The 23,819-nt window shown below is 39.6% G+C and overlaps 1 protein-coding gene across 5 annotated transcripts in view; it reads left to right on the forward strand.

Annotated features, from left to right (window-relative positions):
• FAM169A (family with sequence similarity 169 member A) overlaps window positions 1-21,983 on the forward strand; it is a 329,491-nt gene extending 307,508 nt beyond the window's left edge. For 4 of the 5 annotated variants that reach the window (XM_053701406.1, XM_053701407.1, XM_053701405.1 and 1 more), the window contains exon 13: window positions 14,565-21,983. In XM_053701406.1, coding sequence (XP_053557381.1) covers window positions 14,565-15,119 — 555 coding nt within the window. In that variant the 3' untranslated portion in view covers window positions 15,120-21,983. The remainder of the gene's footprint in view (window positions 1-14,564) is intronic. The other variant, XR_008400610.1, reaches the window with a different exon arrangement.
• Window positions 21,984-23,819: the final 1,836 nt, after the last annotated feature.

The following is a 23,819-nucleotide window of genomic DNA, read 5'->3' on the forward strand; positions in this document are numbered from 1 at the left end:
TCCTAGAACTACGAGCAATCTACAATGCTCTGAAGGCTTGACCTTCTCTGGGGTTGGTCAGTTTCATCAGATTCCAGACCGACAACATTACCTCGGTGGCTTACATCAACCATCAGGAGGTACGAAGAGCTCCCTCGCAATGAGGAAGGTGTCTCGGATTCTAGAGTGGGCGAAGTCCCACGACTGCTCGCTCTCATCTATTCACATTCCGGGTGTGGACAACTGGGAAGCGGACTTTCTCAGCAGACAGTCCTTCCATCTGGGGGAACCGTATCTTCACCCCAAAGTGTTTGCGGAGATTTGTCACAGATGGGGAACGCCGGAGATAGATCTCATGGCGTCCAGACTCAATTGCAAACTACCTCGATACGGGTCAAGGTCCAGGGATCCCCAGGCAGTGCTGATAGATGCCTTAGTGCTTCCTTGGGGATTCAGCTTAGCTTACATTTTTCTCCGTTACCGCTTCTACCTCGCATAGTGGCACGCATCAAACAGGAGCGGGCCTCGGCCATTCTGATTGCTCCTTCATGGCCGCGGAGGACATGGTTTGCGGATCTGGTGGGGATGTCATCCTCTTCGCTGTGGAGGTTACCCTGTCGCAGGGATCTGCTGTCACAAGGCCTCTTTCAGCATCAAAATCTGGATTCTCTGAGGCTGACTGTGTGGAGATTGAACGTCTAGTCTTAGCTAAGAGAGGCTTTTCAGAAGGTGTGATTGATACTCTAATTCAGGCAAGGAAGCCAGTCACTCGTCGCATCTACTATAAGGTGTGGAGGACTTACTTGTCCTGGTGTGAGAAGCATGGATATCCTTGGCATAAGGTGAAGGTATCCAGGATTCTGTTCTTTCTCCAAGATGGTTTGGAGAAGGGTCTTGCCCCTAGTTTTGTTGCATAGGAGACTCGCTGAGCTCCCTGACATTAAGTCTTTTGTTCAGGCTCTGTCTAGAATCAGGCCTGTCTTTAGACAGTCGGCTCCGCCTTGGAGCTTAAACTTAGTCCTTAAGGACTTGAAGAGGGTTCCGTTCGAACCTATGCATTCCATAGACATTAAGATTCTGTCATGGAAGGTTCTCTTTCCTTGCATTGTGATCCTCCTTATCTGGTGTTTCATGCGGATAAGGCTGTACTTTGCACTGGGTTGGGGTTTCTCCCCAAGGTGGTGTCTAACCATAACATTAATTAGGAAATAGTTGTTCCTTCTTTGTGTCCTAACCCTTCCTCTTCAAAGGAGAGGTTACTTCATAACCTGGATGTGGTTCGTGCCTTGACATTTTTTCTTCAGGCTACAAAGGATTTCAGACAGTCTACATCTATTTTTGTAGTGTATTCTGAGAAGGGCAAGGGGCAAAGGGCCTCTGCTACTTCTTTGTCTTTTTAGTTGAGGAGCTTGATTCGTTTGGCTTATGAGACAGCGGGGCAAAAGCCTCCTCAGAGGATCACAGCTCATTCCACTAGAGCTGTGGCTTCGTCTTGGGCCTTCAAGAATGAGGCCTCTGTGGATCAAATTTCTAAGGCATCTACCTGGTCCTCCATACACACTTTTACAAAGTTTTACAAATTTGAAGTTTTTGCTTCTGCGGAAGATGTTTTTGGTAGAAAGGTTTTACAAACTGTGGTGCCCTCAGATTAGGGTCCACCTTTTAACCTCCCGGTTTTCATTCAGTGTCCTCTAGAGCTTGGGTATATGTTCCCAATAGTAATGAATGAAGCTGTGGACTCTCCTCCCCTTTAGATGGAAAACATAAATTATGCTTACCTGATAATTTCATTTCCATCGAGGGGCGGATTATCCACAGCTCCCGCCCGTATCTCAGTTGGGTGGCCCTAAATGTATTCTTCTTCTGGCACCTTTTTTACCCTGATATTTCTCCTACTGTTCCTGGTTCCCTTGGCAGAATGACTGGGGGATAAGGGAAGTGGGGGATGTATTTAAGCCTTTGGCTGGGGTGTCTTCACCTCCTCCTGGTGGCCAGGTTCTTAATTCCCAATAGTAATAAATGAAGCCATGGACTCTCCTCCCCTCGATGGAAATTAAATTATCAGGTAATCATAATTTATGTTATTTAATACAGGAGTAGCTTTTTTGGGGGGATCGCTGTGTTTTTTTGTTTTTCTTTTTTAATACATATCTACTAGTTGAGATATGTTGCGGATGAGCAGCTAACTGGTTTTTAGCCAATGTCAGGGATGGCGCCGCTTTTATTGCTTTCTGAAGGGTCTAATGTGCATGTTATGACCCAGGCTTTATGATGCGTGGGGACCGTGTATCATATTTGTGTTAGTGATACCTCCCTCACGCTTCCTATAACTGCATGGTCCTTTTAACGGTGGTTAGAGGTGCTTACTAGCTATGGGGCACAGCATTAAGGGAAGAATCAGATTCCCTTATGTGTTTCACTACATAAGAGTATGCATGCAGTTTGATGATCCCTTTATGTGGGGGTTATATGCGGCTTGACTACCAAGGGCCTTTTCCTTCTTAATACAGGGGGAGTCCACAGCTGCATTCATTACTTGTGGGAAATACTGAACCTGGCCACCAGCCAAAGGCTTAAATACCTCCCCCTCTTCCCTCATCCCCCAGTCATTCTTTGCCTTTCGTCACAGACAGGAAGATTTTTACTTAGATTTCGTGAAGTTAGAGTTTACTTCATCAGGTTGTGCCCTCCCGACCCCCTCCAGGCCATCACTGGCTCTGTGGTGGGGGGTGATGTTTTTGTCCTGGGCCCTTCTTGATTTTTTTTTCCTTTGACAGGTCTCATTTTAGCCATGGCCGAGACATCGGCATGGCGCTGTTTTAAATCATTCTTAACAGATTTACCTGGAATACCAGTTGGGAGAATCGTTCTCCAGTGTCCTTGTCCAGATCTCCCTGTCCTGAGGGACATTTCTCTTCGCTCTCCCGAGGCGGTTTTGACTTAAGTCGCAAGCCTGTCACTTTGCGGAGAGCGTGTCCTATAGGGTACCATGGATTAAGGAAATTCCCTCCCGATTGTTCTTATGGTTAATCAGGCAAGCATTTTGCTCTGAGGGTTTGGTTTTCTGGGTTCGTCCTACTATTGCTCGTTATCAGCGATCCACTCTCTGAGTGTGATCTTCAAGGACGGATATTCCTTACAATCATTCTCTTGATCTGGCTATCCAAAGGTTTGCAGATGTTTGTGAGAATCTCAGGATTGCGACACCTCTGTTCTTGTGCAGAGGAGGTTACCGAAATTTGTGTTTAGCTTTCCCTTTCATTCTGTCTGGGCTTTGCAGTGCTGGGAGCTTCATGGTGGCAATCTCTATGTGCATCGATAGCTCAGCGCCTTGCTCTATATACTTTGTGAGAGCAAGTTCACAGGAAAGGTTTTAATTGAATTAGTATGTTTTACTAAGTTTTGGGATGGTGCTTGCAAAACGCACCATTAGCCCTTTGGCACCATTTTTTATCTTTTCTCTTATGGTCTATTGAGGTTTACCTCAATATTGCACCGGGGGTCATATATAGAAAACCCCCCCCATGGTACCGCAATAGAAAACAGCGCCAAGTGAGCTGTCCGTGGCGGGAAGCGCAGCTGAAGTGCATCCCACCACAGAAAATACATTAAACAATTTCGCCCCAGCTCTATCTTGAGACCTGGATCGTGCTTTAAGTGTACTGCTCATAGGTGTGGAACTTTGATAATGTATATTTATTTTCCATGCCTTGGTTTTTTTATTTATTCTTAGTGGAGTCACTAGAATACAGTTATTTAACAGTTAATGATTGCACTTGTTGTTTCATCCTCTTCTGCAGGATTCCCTGGTGACTGGCGCCATCTTGTGGCAGGGTATTTTCCTATTTTAATGATGGATATTATAAGTGTGCAATTATATTTTATATTTTTATTCCCTTAGGGGTATTTTTGTTTATGTACAGAATTTTCTGTAGCTGTTTACGCCTGTTCCTACAAGGCTTATTCTTACTTTAGGCATTAGGGGCGGGCTCAATAATATCTTATTGAGGATAATGTCGATGACAATAGGTTTATTATATACTTCTTTTTTATTGTCATGGGCATATTAATGTATGTTATCTCATATGGGGAGTGTTCTTCTGTTGTTGCCTGCTGCAAATTTATTGTCATATAATTCCTCTCATACACCTAGATTACATGTTTTGCGCTATACCGGGTGCGTAAAGAACGCAAAAATGAAAGGTATCACACTTTTCATAGCGCTGCCATTATGAGTTACTGAAAAACCTCCTTGTGTTGTGCATCATAGTGCGTTAAGCTCCATACCGCACAAAAGCAATGCTTTTAGGGGAATTTGTAAGGTAAAAGAGCTGTTTAACTTAGGGCAATGCCCTACAAAAGGCCATTTTTGTTTTTATAGGGCTATTAGATTAGATGTAATATTTATTATTTTGGATAATTTCGTTTTTTATTTTTTGTAATCATACGGCTAGATTTGGAGTTTTGTCGGTAACGACCCGAAAAACTAACGCCGGCTTTTTTCTGGCCGCACCATAAAAATAACTCTGGTATTGAGAGTCCACAAAAAGGCTGCGTTAGGCTCCAAAAAAGGAGCGTAGAGCATTTTTAACGCAGCTTCAACTCTCGATACCAGAGTTGCTTACGCAAGCGGCCAGCCTCAAAAACGTGCTCGTGCACGATTCCCCCATAGGAAACAATGGGGCTGTTTGAGCTGAAAAAAAACCTAACACCTGCAAAAAAGCCGCGTTCAGCTCTTAACGCAGCCCCATTGTTTGCTATGGGGAAACACTTCTACGTCTGCACCTAACACCCTAACATGTACCCCGAGTCTAAACACCCCTAGCCTTACACTTATTAACCCCTAATCTGCCGACCGGACCGCACCGCTACTATAATAAAGTTATTAACCCCTAATCCGCCTCACTAACCCTATAATAAATAGTATTAACCCCTAATCTGCCCTCCCTAACATCGCTGACACCTAACTTCAATTATTAACCCCTAATCTGCCGACCCAATCTCGCCGCTATTCTAATAAATGTATTAACCCCTAAAGCTAAGTCTAACCCTAACACTAACACCCCCCTAAATTAAATATAATTTAAATCTAAAGAAATTAATTATCTCTTATTAAATAAATTATTCCTATTTAAAGCTAAATACTTACCTGTAAAATAAATCCTAATATAGCTACAATATAAATTATAATTCTATTATAGCTATTTTAGGATTAATATTTATTTTACAGGTAACTTTGTATTTATTTTAACCAGGTACAATAGCTATTAAATAGTTAAGAACTATTTAATAGCTAAAATAGTTAAAATAATTACAAATTTACCTGTAAAAGAAATCCTAACCTAAGTTACAATTAAACCTAACACTATGCTATCAATAAATTAATTAAATAAACTACCTACAATTACCTACAATTAACCTAACACTACACTATCAATAAATTAATTAAATACAATTCCTACAAATAAATACAATTAAATAAACTTGCTAAAGTACAAAAAATAAAAAAGAACTAAGTTACAAAAAATAAAAAAATATTTACAAACATAAGAAAAATATTACAACAATTTTAAACTAATTACACCTACTCTAAGCCCCCTAATAAAATAACAAAGCCCCCCAAAATAAAAAAATGCCCTACCCTATTCTAAATAACTAAAGTTCAAAGCTCTTTTACCTTACCAGCCCTGAACAGGGTCCTTTGCGGGGCATGCCCCAAGAAGTTCAGCTCTTTTGCCTGTAAAAGAAAAAATACAATACCCAAGCTCCCCAACATTACAACCCACCACCCACATACCCCTAATCTAACCCAAACCCCCCTTAAATAAACCTAACACTAAGCCCCTGAAGATCTTCCTACCTTATCTTCACCTCACCGGGTTCAACGATCTGTCCAGAAGAGCTCCTCCGATGTCCTGATCCAAGCCCAAGCGGGGGGCTGAAGAGGTCCATGATCCGGATGAAGTCTTCATCCAAGCGGGAGCTGAAGAGGTCCATGACCCGGATGAAGTCTTCTATCAACGGCATCTTCAATCTGCTTTCTTCCGGATCCATCTTGCAGACCTCCGACGCGGAACATCCTGCTGGCCCGACGGACTAACGACAAATGACGGTTCCTTTAAGGCTGATGGAATCAGCCAATCAGATTCAAGTTCAATCCGATTGGCTGATTCAATCAGCCAATCAGATTGAGCTCGCAATCTATTGGCTGTTCCGATCAGCCAATAGAATGCGAGCTCAATCTGATTGGCTGATTGGATCAGCCAAGTTTATTTAATTGTATTTATTTGTAGGAATTGTATTTAATTAATTTATTGATAGTGTAGTGTTAGGTTAATTGTAGGTAATTGTAGGTAGTTTATTTAATTAATTTATTGATAGTATAGTGTTAGGTTTAATTGTAACTTAGGTTAGGATTTCTTTTACAGGTAAATTTGTAATTATTTTAACGATTTTAGCTATTAAATAGTTCTTAACTATTTAATAGCTATTGTACCTGGTTAAAATAAATACCAAGTTACCTGTAAAATAAATATTAATCCTAAAATAGCTATAATATAATTATAATTTATATTGTAGCTATATTAGGATTTATTTTACAGGTAAGTATTTAGCTTTAAATAGGAATAATTTATTTAATAAGAGATAATTAATTTCGTTAGATTTAAATTATATTTAATTTAGGGGGGTGTTAGTGTTAGGGTTAGACTTATCTTTAGGGGTTAATACATTTATTAGAATAGCGGTGAGCTCCGGTCGGCAGATTAGGGGTTAATAATTGAAGTTAGGTGTCGGCGATGTTAGGGAGGGCAGATTAGGGGTTAATACTATTTATTATAGGGTTAGTGAGGCGGATTAGGGGTTAATAACTTTATTATAGTAGCGCTCAGGTCCGGCAGATTAGGGGTTAATAAGTGTAGGCAGGTGGAGGCGACGTTGAGGGGGGCAGATTAGGGGTTAATAAATATAATACAGGGGTCGGCGGTGTTAGGGGCAGCAGATTAGGGGTACATAAGGATAACGTAGGTGGCGGCGCTTTGCGGTCGGCAGATTAGGGGTTAATAAGTGTAGGCAGGTGGAGGCGACGTTGAGGGGGGCAGATTAGGGGTTAATAAATATAATACAGGGGTCGGCGGTGTTAGGGGCAGCAGATTAGGGGTACATAAGGATAACGTAGGTGGCGGTCGGCAGATTAGGGGTTAAAAAAATTATTCGAGTGTCGGCGATGTGGGGGGGTCTCGGTTTAGGGGTACATAGGTAGTTTATGGGTGTTAGTGTACTTTAGAGTACAGTAGTTAAGAGCTTTATAAACCGGCGTTAGCCCAGAAAGCTCTTAACTACTGACTTTTTTCCTGCGGCTGGAGTTTTGTCGTTAGATGTCTAACGCTCACTTCAGAAACGACTCGAAATACCGGAGTTAGAAAGATCCCATTGAAAAGATAGGATACGCAATTTACGTAAGGGGATCTGCGGTATGGAAAAGTCGCGGCTGAAAAGTGAGCATTAGACCCTATTTTGAGTGACTCCAAATACCGGCGGTAGCCTAAAACCAGCGTTAGGAGCCTCTAACGCTGGTTTTCACGGCTAACGCCAAACTCCAAATCTAGGTCTAAGTGTTTTTTATTTTTCGTAATTTTAGCGTTTTTTTGTAATGTTATATTTTTTTATTTTTTTTCATGTTATTAGGTTTATTTAAATTTGTAATTTAGGTTTTTTTATTTTTTCGTAGTGTTTTTTTTAATCATGTAATTTATGGTAGTTTATTTTATTTTATTAGAATAGTTATGTTAGGTTAATTTATTATTTAATCTTAGTTTTTTTTATTTCACAGGTAAGTATTTATTTTAAGATATATTGTAACTTTTAATTTAAAGTTAGGGGGTGTTAGGTTTATTGGTTAATAGTTTAATTTATTGTTTTGCGATGTGGGGGGCGGTGGTTTAGGGGGTTAATAGGTTTTGTTTATTAGTTATGATGTGGGGGGCTGGCAGTTTAGGGGTTAACAGGTTTAGATTATTAGTTGCGATGTGGGGGGCTGGAGGTTTAGGGGTTAATAAGTTTATTATAGTGTTGGCAATGTGGGGGGCTGGCGGTTTAGGGAATAATAGGTTTATTATAGTAGTAGCGGTATAGCCATACCGCACCCTAACGCAAAACTTGTAATCTTGCCAATAGTGAGGCGATTTCCTACAATCAGCCAATCAGATTGAGCTTGCAATCTATTGGCTGTTCCGATCAGCCAATAGAATGCGAGCTCAATCTGATTGGCTGATTGGATCAGCCAATCGGATTGAACTTGATTCTGATTGGCTGATTCCATCAGCCAATCAGAATATTCCTACCTTAATTCTGATTGGCTGATAGAATCCTATCAGCCAATCGGAATTCGAGGGACGCCATCTTGGATGATGTCCCTTAAAGGAACCGTCATTCGTCGTTAGTCCGTCGGGCCAGCAGGATGTTCCGCGTCGGAGGTCTGTAAGATGGATCCGGAAGAAAGAAGATTGAAGATGCCGTTGATAGAAGACTTCATCCGGATCATGGACCTCTTCAGCTCCCGCTTGGATGAAGACTGGGCTTGGATCAGGACATCGGAGGAGCTCTTCTGGACAGATCGTTGAACCCGGTGAGGTGAAGATAAGGTAGGAAGATCTTCAGGGGCTTAGTGTTAGGTTTATTTAAGGGGGGTTTGGGTTAGATTAGGGGTATGTGGGTGGTGGGTTGTAATGTTGGGGGGCTTGGGTATTGTATTTTTTCTTTTACAGGCAAAAGAGCTGAACTTCTTGGGGCATGCCCCGCAAAGGGCCCTGTTCAGGGCTGGTAAGGTAAAAGAGCTTTGAACTTTAGTTATTTAGAATAGGGTAGGGCATTTTTTTATTTTGGGGGGCTTTGTTATTTTATTAGGGGGCTTAGAGTAGGTGTAATTAGTTTAAAATTGTTGTAATATTTTTCTTATGTTTGTAAATATTTATTTATTTTTTGTAACTTAGTTCTTTTTTATTTTTTGTACTTTAGCAAGTTTATTTAATTGTATTTATTTGTAGGAATTGTATTTAATTAATTTATTGATAGTGTAGTGTTAGATTAATTGTAGGTTATTGTAGGTAGTTTATTTAATTAATTTATTGATAGTATAGTGTTAGGTTTAATTGTAACTTAGGTTAGGATTTCTTTTACAGGTAAATTTGTAATTATTTTAACGATTTTAGCTATTAAATAGTTCTTAACTATTTAATAGCTATTGTACCTGGTTAAAATAAATACCAAGTTACCTGTAAAATAAATATTAATCCTAAAATAGCTATAATATAATTATAATTTATATTGTAGCTATATTAGGATTTATTTTACAGGTAAGTATTTAGCTTTAAATAGGAATAATTTATTTAATAAGAGATAATTAATTTCGTTAGATTTAAAATATATTTTACTTAGGGGGGTGTTAGTGTTAGGGTTAGACTTAGCTTTAGGGGTTAATACATTTATTAGAATAGCGGTGAGCTCCGGTCGGCAGATTAGGGGTTAATAATTGAAGTTAGGTGTCGGCGATGTTAGGGAGGGCAGATTAGGGTTAATACTATTTATTATAGGGTTAGTGAGGCGGATTAGGGGTTAATAACTTTATTATAGTAGCGCTCAGGTCCGCTCGGCAGATTAGGGAGGCGACGTTGAGGGGGGAAGATTAGGGGTTAATAAATATAATACAGGGGTTGGCGGTGTTAGGGGCAGCAGATTAGGGGTACATAAGGATAACGTAGGTGGCGGCGCTTTGCGGTCGGCAGATTAGGGGTTAATAAGTGTAGGCAGGTGGAGGCGACGTTGAGGGGGGCAGATTAGGGGTTAATAAATATAATACAGGGGTCGGCAGTGTTAGGGGCAGCAGATTAGGGGTACATAAAGATAACGTAGGTGGCGGTCGGCAGATTAGGGGTTAAAAAAATTATTCGAGTGTCGGCGATGTGGGGGGGTCTCGGTTTAGGGGTACATAGGTAGTTTATGGGTGTTAGTGTACTTTAGAGTACAGTAGTTAAGAGCTTTATAAACCGGCGTTAGCCCAGAAAGCTCTTAACTACTGACTTTTTTCCTGCGGCTGGAGTTTTGTCGTTAGATGTCTAACGCTCACTTCAGAAACGACTCGAAATACCGGAGTTAGAAAGATCCCATTGAAAAGATAGGATACGCAATTTACGTAAGGGGATCTGCGGTATGGAAAAGTCGCGGCTGAAAAGTGAGCGTTAGACCCTATTTTGAGTGACTCCAAATACCGGCGGTAGCCTAAAACCAGCGTTAGGAGCCTCTAACGCTGGTTTTCACGGCTAACGCCAAACTCCAAATCTAGGTCTAAGTGTTTTTTATTTTTCGTAATTTTAGCGTTTTTTTGTAATGTTATATTTTTTTATTTTTTTTCATGTTATTAGGTTTATTTAAATTTGTAATTTAGGTTTTTTTATTTTTTCGTAGTGTTTTTTTTAATCATGTAATTTATGGTAGTTTATTTTATTTTATTAGAATAGTTATGTTAGGTTAATTTATTATTTAATCTTAGTTTTTTTTATTTCACAGGTAAGTATTTATTTTAAGATATATTGTAACTTTTAATTTAAAGTTAGGGGGTGTTAGGTTTATTGGTTAATAGTTTAATTTATTGTTTTGCGATGTGGGGGGCGGTGGTTTAGGGGTTAATAGGTTTCGTTTATTAGTTACGATGTGGGGGGCTGGCAGTTTAGGGGTTAACAGGTTTAGATTATTAGTTGCGATGTGGGGGGCTGGAGGTTTAGGGGTTAATAAGTTTATTATAGTGTTGGCAATGTGGGGGGCTGGCGGTTTAGGGGTTAATAGGTTTATTATAGTAGTAGCGGTATAGCCATACCGCACCCTAACGCAAAACTTGTAATCTTGCCAATAGTGAGGCGATTTCCTACTTTGGATTGTTCAATATCGTTATCCTCTGTTAAAATAATTTTTTCATTAAGTGATTCTTAGGACTTAATGTTTAATTTATTCCTTACATATTGTAGTTATAAGTTCTGTTGTTTAATGTATTTACGTATGTTAAGTACATATTTTATCTGGGGTTACATTTATTTTCTCCAACACAGAGCATATTATAATTTTTCCCTGTTTATTTGAATTTTTGATTATCATTCCTTGGTATTGCGCGACATCTTGTGGTGAATTGATGTTATCACATCCATTTTATAAATTCAGGATCTGAGCTCATATCCTTATCCTGACAGGGCTTCGCTGGCTAATACTTCCTTTTTAAGGATTCTGGGATCATGTAGCATGTTTATGATTACATCTCAAGTTCATAATCATATTTTAGCATATTCTAGTTCATGCTTTTTTTAAAATTATTTTCATTGCCAGTGTGTTTTCTTGTGCCACTTATCAATGTATTTACCTTGTCTTCATTTAAAGGATATTTGGTATGAATATCAATTGTATCTGATGTCCATTCTATTGTCTTTATGACTATATTATCCTTCTTTAGGGTTTGAACTGTTTTTCCTTTTGATGGATATATATTGATATATAGGATTTATAATATAGATAGAGGATCTTTTGTAAGTATAGGAATATTCTATCTCTTTCATAACGAAGAGATTATCAGCTTGGCCTGGTGATTATCCTGATCTAGTCTTGCATCTAGAGCTTTGGGTATCATATCCAGCTACAGCCATTCCCTCTAAGTTATCCTAGTGAATCTTTAAATTCATATAGTATTATTTTCCTATTTTTATTCTTATTTATTTGTGTACTATTTTCTATCTCCCTTATATTGAGGAGATTTATTTTTTTTTTCTTATAAAACACTTGATGTGTATGTGGACAATATTATATGTTCTCACTGGTTGGGAGTTGTACAAGTCTGCCCGGTTTCTACTCCGATTGGTATTGTGTCAATACTGTTTCTCTTTAGTGATTTTAAGTCTCTAAGACAAGTAGATTCTTACGAATATATTGTATATATATATATATATATATATATATATATGTGTGTGTGTGTGTGCGCAGTATTCTATGTTTTTCTTAGGGAGTAGAATCCCTTAAGGATGTCACATGGAGTTTTTGGTTAAGTCAAGTATGGTCCTCCATAGGACTGAATGATCCTAGTCTATCTTCTGTACCAACAATAGGAAGGGCTTTCCTATATGGGAGAGGATCTCTCTCCGGCAGGTCAGGGCTTAGGGATTCTTCTTACAGCTAAGTCTGCTCAGTCAATGGATCGATGATCATTGGGTCCTTTTTCAGATCTTCTTAGATGGCCACTCGAGAGGTGGCTCTGTCTGGATCTCTGGCTTAAGTCATTTGTCTTTTTGAGTCCTCCTTAAGAGATGTGTATACGGATGCCTACCTCTCAAGCTGGAGGACAGTTTGGGGTCCATTAGGAGCTTGGGGGTTCTTGGTTTCAGAAGGAATCCGTACTCCCTTACATTTTTGGAGTTGAGAATTCCATACTCCAGGATTGTGACCCCATCTGATTTCTGTCCGTTTTATCACATTTCAAGAGGATTTATTCTATCTGCGGCTTATATCTTCCATCAGGTAGGATCTATATTTCTTCCTTCTGGAAGAAGGTTACATGCTTCGTTCAGGGGGCTTAGTTCCACAATGGCCTCTTTCGGCATTTCTTTCCAGGAGTGGAGTAGACTCCTTGTCTGGAATTTTTTCTCCGAAATATCCCTCGCATGGGGTAGTCCGGAGATAGAATCATGAGTTATTGTAGCCTCCTTGACGGTTCCATGTGGACCTTCCTCCCAGGGTCTTAGCCTGCATCTGTTGGGAGCGGGTCTCTTGATCTAATTGCTGCAACCTGGCCTTGCAGGGCTTGGTTGGTGGATCTGATGAGAATGTCATCCTCCCTGCCGTGGGGATACCTGCTGAGGGGGGACCTTCTGCTTCAGGATTCGATCTTCTTCCAAGCCTAGATTCTCTGAGGCTGACTGCAGTGAGATTGATCGCCTCGCCTTTTTTCTGATAGACAAGATTTTTTTGTTCCCTTGATCACTTGATATTCTTTAAGGTTTGCTGCACATATTTATTGAGGTTCAATTTTCAGGGTTTCCTTAGCATAAGGTGAGAGTTCCCCGTATTTTGCCTTTTCTCCAGGAGGGTCTGGAGATGGATTGGTTAGTCAGCACTCTCATGGGTCAGATTAATGCCCTTTTGGTTCTATTGCTTCATCGTTTGGCCGACTTATCAGATGTTCAGTCTTTTGTTTAGGCCTTGGTTGAATCAGGACTGTGCGCAATCCTGGCTGCTCCACTTTGGGGTCTTAATCTTGTCCTTTGGGGCTTGCAGCAGGCTCTGTTTGAGCCTATGCATTCTGTTATTTTGGATGGTTTTGTTTTTCTTAGCTATTTCTTCTGCTCGTAATGTCTCAGAACTTTTGAAGGGGAGATGTGGTGTTGTGGTTAGCTCCACCGCTCCTAAAGCAGAAGGTTGTCCTAATCCTTCTTTTCAAAAAGGAGCGTCTGTTTCACAACCTACAGGTAGTTCGTGCTCTACAGATTTATCGCCAGGCTACTTAGGAATTTCGTCAATCATCTGCAATTTTTTGTAGTATTTCTGGCAAATGTAAGGGCCAGAAGGCCTCATCTTCTACTCTTTCTTTTTGGTTGAGGAGTGTCATTCGGGTGGCTTATGTGACAGCTGGTTATCAGTCTCATGAGAGGATTACAGCTCATTCAATTTGGTCTGTTTTCTTCTTCCTGGACCTTTAAGAACGAGGCTTCTGTGGAGCAGATCGCAAGATGGTCTCTTGGTCTATGCTACATAATTTTTCGAAAATCGCCTCAGATGAGACTTCTTTAGGAGATTGGTACTTCAAGCGGTGGTGCCCTCAGTTTCGGTCCGCCTGTCTTGTTTTTTCCTCCCTTTCCATTCTGTGTCCTCTAGCTTGGGTATTGGTTCCCACTAGTAATTAGAATGGATTTGTGGACTCTCCATGTCATTGGAAAGAAAACAAAATTTATGCTTACCTTAAAAATTATTTTCTTCCTGACATGGAGACTCCACGACCCACCCTTATCTAACTTCTAGACGGCTTATTATCTTTTTTTCTAACCTTCAGGCACTACCATACCCTTTGTGGCCTCTTCTCTTTCGGTATTCCCTCGGCTGAATGACTGGGGATTATGGGAAGTGGGATAGTAACTTAAAGCCTTGCTGGGGTGTTCTTTGCCTCCTCCTGGTGGCAAGGAGTTGAATTCCCACTAGTAATTAGAATGGATTCTTGGACTCTCCATGACAGGAAAGAAAATAATTTACCAGGTAAGCATACATTTTGTTTTTTGACTAGGAAACTGTTTTGACTTTAGTATTTAGTATTCCTTCAAATTGGAGATATGAAAAAAAATAATTACTTTTTAATTTGTAAATATTTGAAATTTTCTAAATTTGTTCTTTTTAATTAATAATTTAGACAATTTATCTTAATGGGATCACCACTGATGAGTTTTCTGTTTCAAGGGATATATTTAAAAGTATATCAATTTAAAAAGTGGACTTTTTATTTTCATTGGTATTCAAACATCTGTGTTTAATTCTTAAATTTTTCACATGGGTCTATGTTTCCACAGAGCTTAAACTCGGATGATGTAGAAATGTCTTCACGGAATGATATAGCAACTGAAGAAGAAAATACAATGACAGAGCAAGGCACTACATTCAAAGAGAGAATAGATGACAACAGAACAGAAACATCTATATCAGCTTTGAGCGTTGATTTTACAGATAATGGACCACCTAGTTATGAAAAAGATAACCCCACAGAAAATCCTGCTGGTGATACTGTTTCACTGGAGTCTTGCAACCTTTCTAAGTCACAAATTAACATCATGTCTGATAAAATAGCTAAACCCTCTGTTCTTTGTCAAGGTCCCTTACTTGTGGTTGAACTTGAGGACTTGGCATTCCAACAGAATTCTGAAGGACAAAAGGGTCAATCTGCAGATCAGTCAGAGGAGTCTGCTGTGGAGACAGATCAGTCAGCTCAGAAATCTGTAGGTAAAGGGGAAGAAAGCAGCTCTGAAGATGCAGAACCAGATGTGCCAGTAAGAGAGAGGAGGGGTTTGCGCAGGAAGCCAAGAGGATATAGAGGGCCTGCCAAGAAAAGGGGGAAATTATCATTTTAGATTAGGATCAACATAAAACATCTTAATTGTTTAAGATTTGAAAAACTAAATAATTTTAGATTTTTTTTTAAATTCTATAAAGTTGAGGGATATAGTTTACAAGCATTTATAATTGAACAATTTTAGAAAAAATCTGGTTGGTGTTATTTACCTGTGTTTTAAATGTTTCTGTACAAGATTACTTCCTCAAGTTGTATTATTTTACACTACAGACAGCACTGGCATTTATTTGAAGTGAGCTGTTACTCTCATTTATAGCGGTAAAGCTTTGAAAGAAAGTTTGTACACTGAACTAAAAGTAGTATTTGGAATGTTCATCAGTGCAATTTTAATATAATTACAATCTTTTTTGCTATATACTTTTGTTCCTTCTGTTAAAAATGATTATTACTTGATGACTTTTAACATGCACATAACCACTGCTGATATTGATGTTGGTTACGTGCATTTGTTTTTCTTGCGCATGGTTGAAATGCTAGTGACATCATAGCACTTGCCACTAGGGGCAGCAAATTATGTTTATGTTAAAAGTCCAGCAGTGATAAGTTACAGAATAATTTTTGCAAACTTTTCAATAACTTTTCAATATTAATGTGCATTTTAATTACTACATATGTGTCTCTTTAAAGAGCTTAAACAATCATTTCGGAAAATATTACTTATGGTGCAAATGCCAAATGTAATGGGCTAAGAAAGAAAGTAGCATTATACCGTAATAGTGATTATATTAACAAAGTGTGTGTATGTATGTGTATATATATATATATATGTTATGAGTAAAGTCAGATATCCGGGTAAAATGGACATTACCCAAGTTGGCTGCGGTTAAACCTGATGTACTGTAATTTCCTCATCTACACTATTTTTTCTTTCCATAAGGCAGGGAGAGTCCACAACTTCATTACTTACTCTTGGGAAATACAACACCTGGCCACCAGAAGGAGGCAAAAACACCCCAGCCAAAAGCTTAAATATCCCTCCCACTTACCCCATCCCCCCAGTCATTCTTTGCCTTTCGTCACTAGATTAGGATGGCAGAGACGTGTCAGAAGATTCCGATAGTCCTTAAATGAGTATGTTCCCTTCAAGAAAGGACTGGAGTTTTAAGTAATCATATAAACCTCTCATTGAGAGTACTGATGAACGTTAGAGTCTGAGGACCCTGTCAGAACATCGCGGCAAGACTGTCACACTCGAGAGGCTGTATCTGTTCCACAGCATAGATCCTGGAGGATAAGTCCACTTTATGTTACTATTTAGCAGGGACTCTGATTATTAGTGTCACAGTGTGACTCCTCATAACCTCAATAGGATCAAGGGTTAATATCTCCTTTAATTCAAAGATTAATTTGGAACAGTTTGGGGATATATATATGTACTGCTTTGTTCTCTAGGAACACATTGTGAAGCTTTGGGCTCAAATAGACTGTGTACTTTTGGCAATGGAACAGACAGGTTTCACTTTCATTTTTGTGAGTTGCGCAGCTTCTAATAGCTTTGCGCGCTTTTTCTCATAGCAGGGGAGGTCCCTTCTTGCGCACCACATAATCGGGTGCGGCTCATCCGTTTTCCTTGTGATCCTACTGCAGAAACTCTGGCAATCCTACGGAGAGCATTCTCTAACTTTCTGTTGTTTAAATCTGTTTTCTTACTGTGGGATCGCATCTCCAGCAATGGAGGACTCTGATAATATGTTAGAAGGTTATGCACCTTCTATTCTAAATAATAATACCTGTTTATACTGTGAGGAGGCGGTGGTTTGTCCACCTGCTCAATTTTGTTTTAATTGCCTGGGTACCATTCTAAAGTCTAAGAAGGGAGCTAAATCTGGTAACCCCCTAGCATAAGTAGTCCCTCCGAGCTGTCAACTTCTCAGGATTCTGTGGTCCGAGAGATGCCTACCCTATCCCCTCAAACCGCTTCACATGTAGTTCCCCGCGGCACGCCTAATACTCCGGCTGGAGGGGGCTTTTCCCTGCAGACTTTACTATGCAGTTACAATCTGCTGTGTCTGCGGCCCTGAGTGACTTACCTATCTCTGGTAAATGAAATAGAAAGATTCTACTGAAGGATGCATACCTGCATGTTCTGATCCACAAGGATCATTTTTAGTTCCTAAGGTTTACTTTTTTGGATCAGCACTTCCAATTCATAGCACTTCCGTTTGGCTTAGCTACTGCACCCAGTATATTAACAAAGGTCCTGGGTGCTCTTATGGCTGTAGCCAGATCCCAAGGAATTGCGGTAGCACCGTACCTGTACGTTATATTGGTACAGGCACCATCTTTTCGTCTAGCAATGGATCACTCGGAATTTCTTCTGAGTTTTCTTCGGTCTCTTGGATGGAAGATAAACTTGGAAAATAGTTCTTACTCCAAATACCTGGGTGAATTTCCTGGGTAGGGTCATAGACTCGATATCCATAAGGATCTTTCTAACAGATCAGAGACGTTGCAAGCTGACATCAGCGTGCCTTGCCCTCCAGACTACCTCAAGATCTTCGGTGACCCAATGCATGGAGGTGATTGGACTCATGGTATCTTGTATGGACATTATTCCTTTTGCCAGATTCCGTCCCATACCTTTACATCTATGCATGCTGAAACAATAGAACAGCGATCATTCGGACCTGTCCCAACAGATCGTATTGGACAGCCTGTCGAGAGATTCGCTCTCTTGGTGGCTTTGTCAAGATCACCTGTCTTGAGGCACGTGCTTCTTGAGACCGTCCTGGGAGATTGTGAATACGGATGCCAGCCTTTCAGGCTGGGGAGCAGCCTGAGGTGCCAGGAAAGCACAAGGTTTGTGGACCCAGGAGAAGTCCACTCTTCCAATCAATATTTTGGAACCGCGGGCAATCTTCAATGTGCTAAAGTCTTTACCCCAGCTGAGTGGGTCCCAGTTTATCAGATTCCAATCAGATAATATAACTACAGTTGCCTACATCAACCATCAAGGAGGATAGAGGAGTTCCTTAGCGATGAGGGAGATGTCCTAAATCTTAAAATGGGCAGAAGCCCACAATTTTATGCTGTCAGCGATCCACATTCCGGGTGTGGACAACTGGGAAGCAGACTTCTTTTGCAGACAATCCTTTCACCCGGGGGAATAGTCCCTCCACCCGAGGTGTTTGCAGAGATTTGCAGCAGATGGGGGATCCCGAAGATAGATCTCATGGCCTCTCGTCCCAATGCCAAGCTACCCAGTTACAGGTTGAGATTGAGGGATCCTCAAGCAGAGTTGATAGATGCTCTAGCGGTTCCATGGAGGTTAAGACTCATATATCTCTTTCCTCCATTGCCTCTTCTCCCTCGTGTGGTGGCCCGCATCAAACAGGAGCAAGCATTAGTAATTCTAATTGCTCCATCCTGGCCGCAAAGGACCTGGTTCACGGATCTGGTGAGAATGTCCTCTTCTCCTCCGTGGAGGTTACCTTGTCGCAGGGACCTGCTGATACAGGGTCCCTTCCTACATCAAAATCTAGATTCTCTGAGGCTGACTGCGTGGAGATTGAATGCTTAGTCCTAGCCAGGAGAGGATTCTCCGAGAGTTTTCATAGACACTTTGATTCAAGCTTGTAAGCTGGTTACTCGGCGCATCTACCATAAGGCATGGCGAACTTAACTGCACTGGTGTGAGGAAAGTTTTCTTGGCATAAGGTAAAGGTTGCCAGTATTTTATCCTTTCTCCAGGATGGTTTGGAGAAGGGTCTATCTGCCAGTTCTCTGAAGGGACAGATATCAGCCCTGTCGGTGTTGCTGCACAAGAGAATAGCTGAGCTTCCGGATGTGCAGTCCTTTGTTAAGACTCTGACTAGGATCAGACCTGTGTTTAGACTTGTGGCTCCGCTTTGGAGTCTCAATATTGTTTTGCGTGTTTTGCAGCAGGCTCCATTTGAGCCCATGCATGTTGTTGACATTAAACTGTTATCTTGGAAGGTTTTGTTTCTGTTAGCCATTGCCTCTGCTCGCAGAGTTTCTGAGATTTCGGCTTTACAGTGTGACCCACCTTACCTTGTTTTCCATGCTGATAAGCTGGTTTTACGTACTAGGTTAGGTTTCCTTCGTAAGGTGGTTATTTAAGCCTTTGGCTGTGGTGTCTTAGCCTCCTCCTGATGGCCAGGTGTTGTATTTTTCAACAGTAAGGAATGAAGTTGTAAACTCTCCTTGCCAGGAAAGAAAGGAAATTATCTGGTAAGCATACATTTTATTTTTTGCCTTCGCTATTGAGGTTGAAGGAGGGCGCCCTTCCGATCCTCTGGCAACCACCCCAAGTGAACCTTGGGGAATGAGGTTAACAAGGTTTACTGAGGGAGAGAAGCCTCTCCCTTGAAACGCCCAGACAGAGACAAAAAAGATAGTGAAGATGGGGGAATTACAGTGCATCATATATATGTTTGATGCAGTGATTTGCTGAAGCGCATGCACTCGGAGGGGATTTATGATCTTATATCGGGCTTTACCCTCAGCCGCTTGGGTAAAGTTTGTTCTACCCAGGTAATCCTAGGATTACTAAAAAAAAAAATTCTTGTACTACCTAATCCTAGGATTACCCAATATCTGACTTTAACTGTAACATATATATATATATATATATATGTGTGTGTGTGTGTGTGTGTGTAATGTCCATTATATGCCCTAAATGAGTATAATAACTATTACTGTCCACTAAGAATCGTTTAAGTACCTGCTTAACAGTTGTAACTGCACTTATTGACTTGTGATCACTCTTCAGACGTGATTTGTAAAAGGTAACATTACATGTCATTACGGGCTAGCAAGCCCTTATGTAGAACGAATGGAGATATCTACTCTTTTTGTTTTAAAGAGCTTTCAAAATGGTATTCATTTTTGTATGCTACACTTACATTTTTTTTAAATGTTTTACCTGGAAAAAATAAATCTGGTAGACAAGAAAATAAATCTGGAAACAAAGAAAGTTTTTATTATATTTTTTTTTTTTATTTGTGGGAGAAAAAGGAGAGGCAGATATTAATAACTTCATGAGCACCAATATTTCATATTTAGACAAGTAAATACAGGTACATACTGCCCTTTGTTTTCTCCTATTGTTTAACGTTCTATATATATTTGCTTATCACTCAGAATATGCAACATTCACGTACTGTGTGACATTTCAGTGTTAAAAATGACTTATTTGATTTAACAACAGTTAGAAATAGTAAGTAAACCACAGCAGTTGCCAAAGTAGAAAATGTAAATTGTAATTTGGATTTAGCAAGATTTGTACAAATTATTGGTTTGTAATTTATTTTTAAGATTTAATGCTCAATAAAGGTAGGTTTCATATTTTCACCAGAGCACAACTACTTTACTTTTGCAAAATATTAAAGTGCATGTGATCTGAGATAAGCAGCTGCATTTTGGATGGAATTGGACACTATACTATTAAAGGGGTAGTATTCAAATTCAAAGCTTTCCAATTTCTTTTATGATCTAATTTGCTTCATTTCCTTGGTATACTTTATTAAACAGCATGCCTAAGTAGGCTCAGGAGCAGCAATGCACTACTGGGAGCTAGTTGCTGATTGGTGCCTCTTATAATTGGCTCACCAGATGTGTTCAGCTAGCTCCTAGTAGTGCATTGCTGCTCAACAAAGGATACCATGAGAATAAAGCAAATTTGATAATGGAATAACATTAGAAAGTTGTTTAAAGTTATATGCTCAGGGTTCTTAAAACATTTTTTCCCAAGACCCAGTTAAATGATATTACATAATTGTTATACTTGGTCTAAAAATTTCTGAAGTAAGATACAACAGGATAGCTGCGATTTTTGGCAAAGTGACTAAAATGTATGTGTACTTTATTCCTAATTGTAGTCAAACTTGAAAATATTGTAAAAGTTAATAATACAAACACTCTCATACAACACACACAGCACACACAATCATACAACACATACACCACACTCATATAACACACACAAACTCATACCACACACGCTCCATACACACTCTCCTACAGCACACACTCTCCTACAACACACACCACACACACTCTCCTACAACACACACCACACATACTCTCCTACAACACACACACTCTCCAACAACACACACACACACATCACACACACTCCTACAACACAGAGACACCACACACACTCTCCTACAACACACACCACACACACTCCCCTAAAACACACACCACACACACTCTCCTAAAACACAAACCACACACACTCTCCTACACCACACACACTCTCCAACAACACACACACCAAACACACTCTCCCACACTCTCCTAAAACACACACTCTCCTAATACACACACCACACACACTATCCTACAACACACACCAAAAACACTCTCCTACAACACACACACACCAAACACATTCTCCTACAACACACACACCACACATACTATCCTACAACACACCTACAAGTCGGGACCAAGTAAACATGGTGTTGCGACCCAGTAATGAGCCCCGACCCATGGTTTAAAGAACCCTGCTCTATTTGAATCATGTAAGAGATAGTTTGGGTTTCATGTCACTTATCATTTCTCAGTTATTGAACAGGAACGGTTCTATGTCTCTCATCCATTGCTGTTTTTCTCACTTTGTCAATAGTCACTTGATTATATTTATTCAAACAAACACTTTTTTTTCTATAAAACTAGTTTGTTGGTGCTTTTTGCTTACATAGATATGATTAAAGAACAACATAGTACCCACATACCAGAAAATTTTATTTATGATAACATAATTTAACCCTAATACTTTTAATTTGTTTTGTGTTTTAGAATTTAAATACAGTAGTGTTTAGGCCATTGTGTGAATTAAACACTCTATTATGTGGTTGAATCATTTTGATTTTAATAAAGACACAGAAACAAATTTTGCATTATCTTTTTTTATTGCTTGTTATAACATAAGAGCTAAAGAAGTGAAAAACTAAAACTGTACAATGACCAGACAAAAGTGATCAATGAAAATATGCCAGAAACAGAGAGTAGCCATATTGTCACCAGTACAGGGTCCATCAGTACATTGTTAAAGACCAAGGAAAGTATGTTCCAAATATCACCAAAGTATCATGAGGATAAACCCCTTCACTACCGGGAATTTCAGAGAAAAATTTGTACTGGAGATCTTTTGGCATTTTTGCTACCATACTGTTTAAACAGAAATAGGACCTTTGTTTTTTTGATTTACCTATGAAAACTATATGTATATATTTTAAAGTGGACAACCAGAGGTATTGATCAAGGCCTATTTTGATATGTTTGATGACCCTATTTGGCCACCAAATACAATTATATAAAATGAAATTATTTACACACAACTACTGCAGTCATGAGACAAATGGTTGTAAAAGCTTGTCTGGTGTCCCCTTTGTTCAAAAATAGAAGATATACATGGCTTTGAAATTGGTTTTCTTCAATTAGGTTGCAAATTGCAGCTGCGCACCACACTCCTGAAATTCCCGGCACTGAAGTGGTTAATCATTTAGCTTATAATGGTTAATTTTTGCTGTAGTGTAGAGATTACCCTACCACCCCCTGATCCCTCCCAAACAGCTCTCTTCTTCCTCTCCCCCCCCCCCACACTGATTGCCACCATCTTTGCTATTGGCAGACAGTCTGTCAGGATACAGTTTAGGGCTTTTAAAAAAAAAAAAAATACAACTCACAGCTCCCTGATCTGCCCAACAACTATCTTACCCTCCCCCAATGTCCATTATCATATTAGTTTGCCATTAACAAACTACTCTTTTTATTTCCTGTAGTGCGTTTTCCACTTTCAAGCTAATCCCACCTAACTTCCCACCCACTTCTCCCACTTGGCACCAACAATGATTGTTACAGAGAGTGACACAGTGTCATTCTCTGTAGCGATCTGCCTTCATATGGTAAGGAAGCACAATCAGCATATGAAGACAATTACAATATTAAGGCACATGCCTTCTGCCCCTAGCTGCAGACTACGCTGTCTAAGCTGACAGCATGCGCCTCTGTGTTGGATGTAGGTACTAGGTCAACACAGTGCACTGGACAAAGTACTGTGTGACATAGTACCTATGTCCCAATCGGTTAAATGGAAAGTGAACTTCATGAAAAGAAGTAGGAAAACATTAACGGTAGAACTGTATTTTGGCAAGTTGATGTAGAAGAGGGCTGATGATTCTGAATATACTTTTAGAGAATTCTGCTTTTGACTTAAATTTGTAGAAGGTCTGTAATGTTGAAATATTCTAGGCAGATGTTGCTGAAAGATAACTAAAAGTAAATGCAGATGTTAACATTGTCTCTCTGTCTTAAAGGGACAAGAAACTCAAAATGGTTCTTTCGTGATCTGATATAGCATTCAATTTTCTTTTCTTTTTATTTATGAACCAAAACACCATTCAAAAATCATGAATGATACAATTGTTGTCTTGTACAGAAAAAAAGAAAATGAAGATAGAATTTTTTTTTAAAGACTACAAAACTATAGAAACACAAAGTGGCCTAGTGGCCTTACATAATTTAAACAATATTATGATAATTCTGCTTAACATATATACTTAGAGTTATATTAATTACCATTCATAGTATTATTACATCTTATACATTTCTCTATAAAGATGTCTTGGGGTTTTATTTACTTTTTCAAACCTCCCCCCATCTCTGCCCCCCCCCCCCCACGTATGAGAGAGAAAAAAAAAAAAAAAGCAATCACCAAGAGAAGACC

The sequence above is a fragment of the Bombina bombina genome, chromosome 2 (genome assembly GCF_027579735.1).
Source record: "Bombina bombina isolate aBomBom1 chromosome 2, aBomBom1.pri, whole genome shotgun sequence".
Lineage (NCBI taxonomy): Eukaryota > Metazoa > Chordata > Amphibia > Anura > Bombinatoridae > Bombina > Bombina bombina.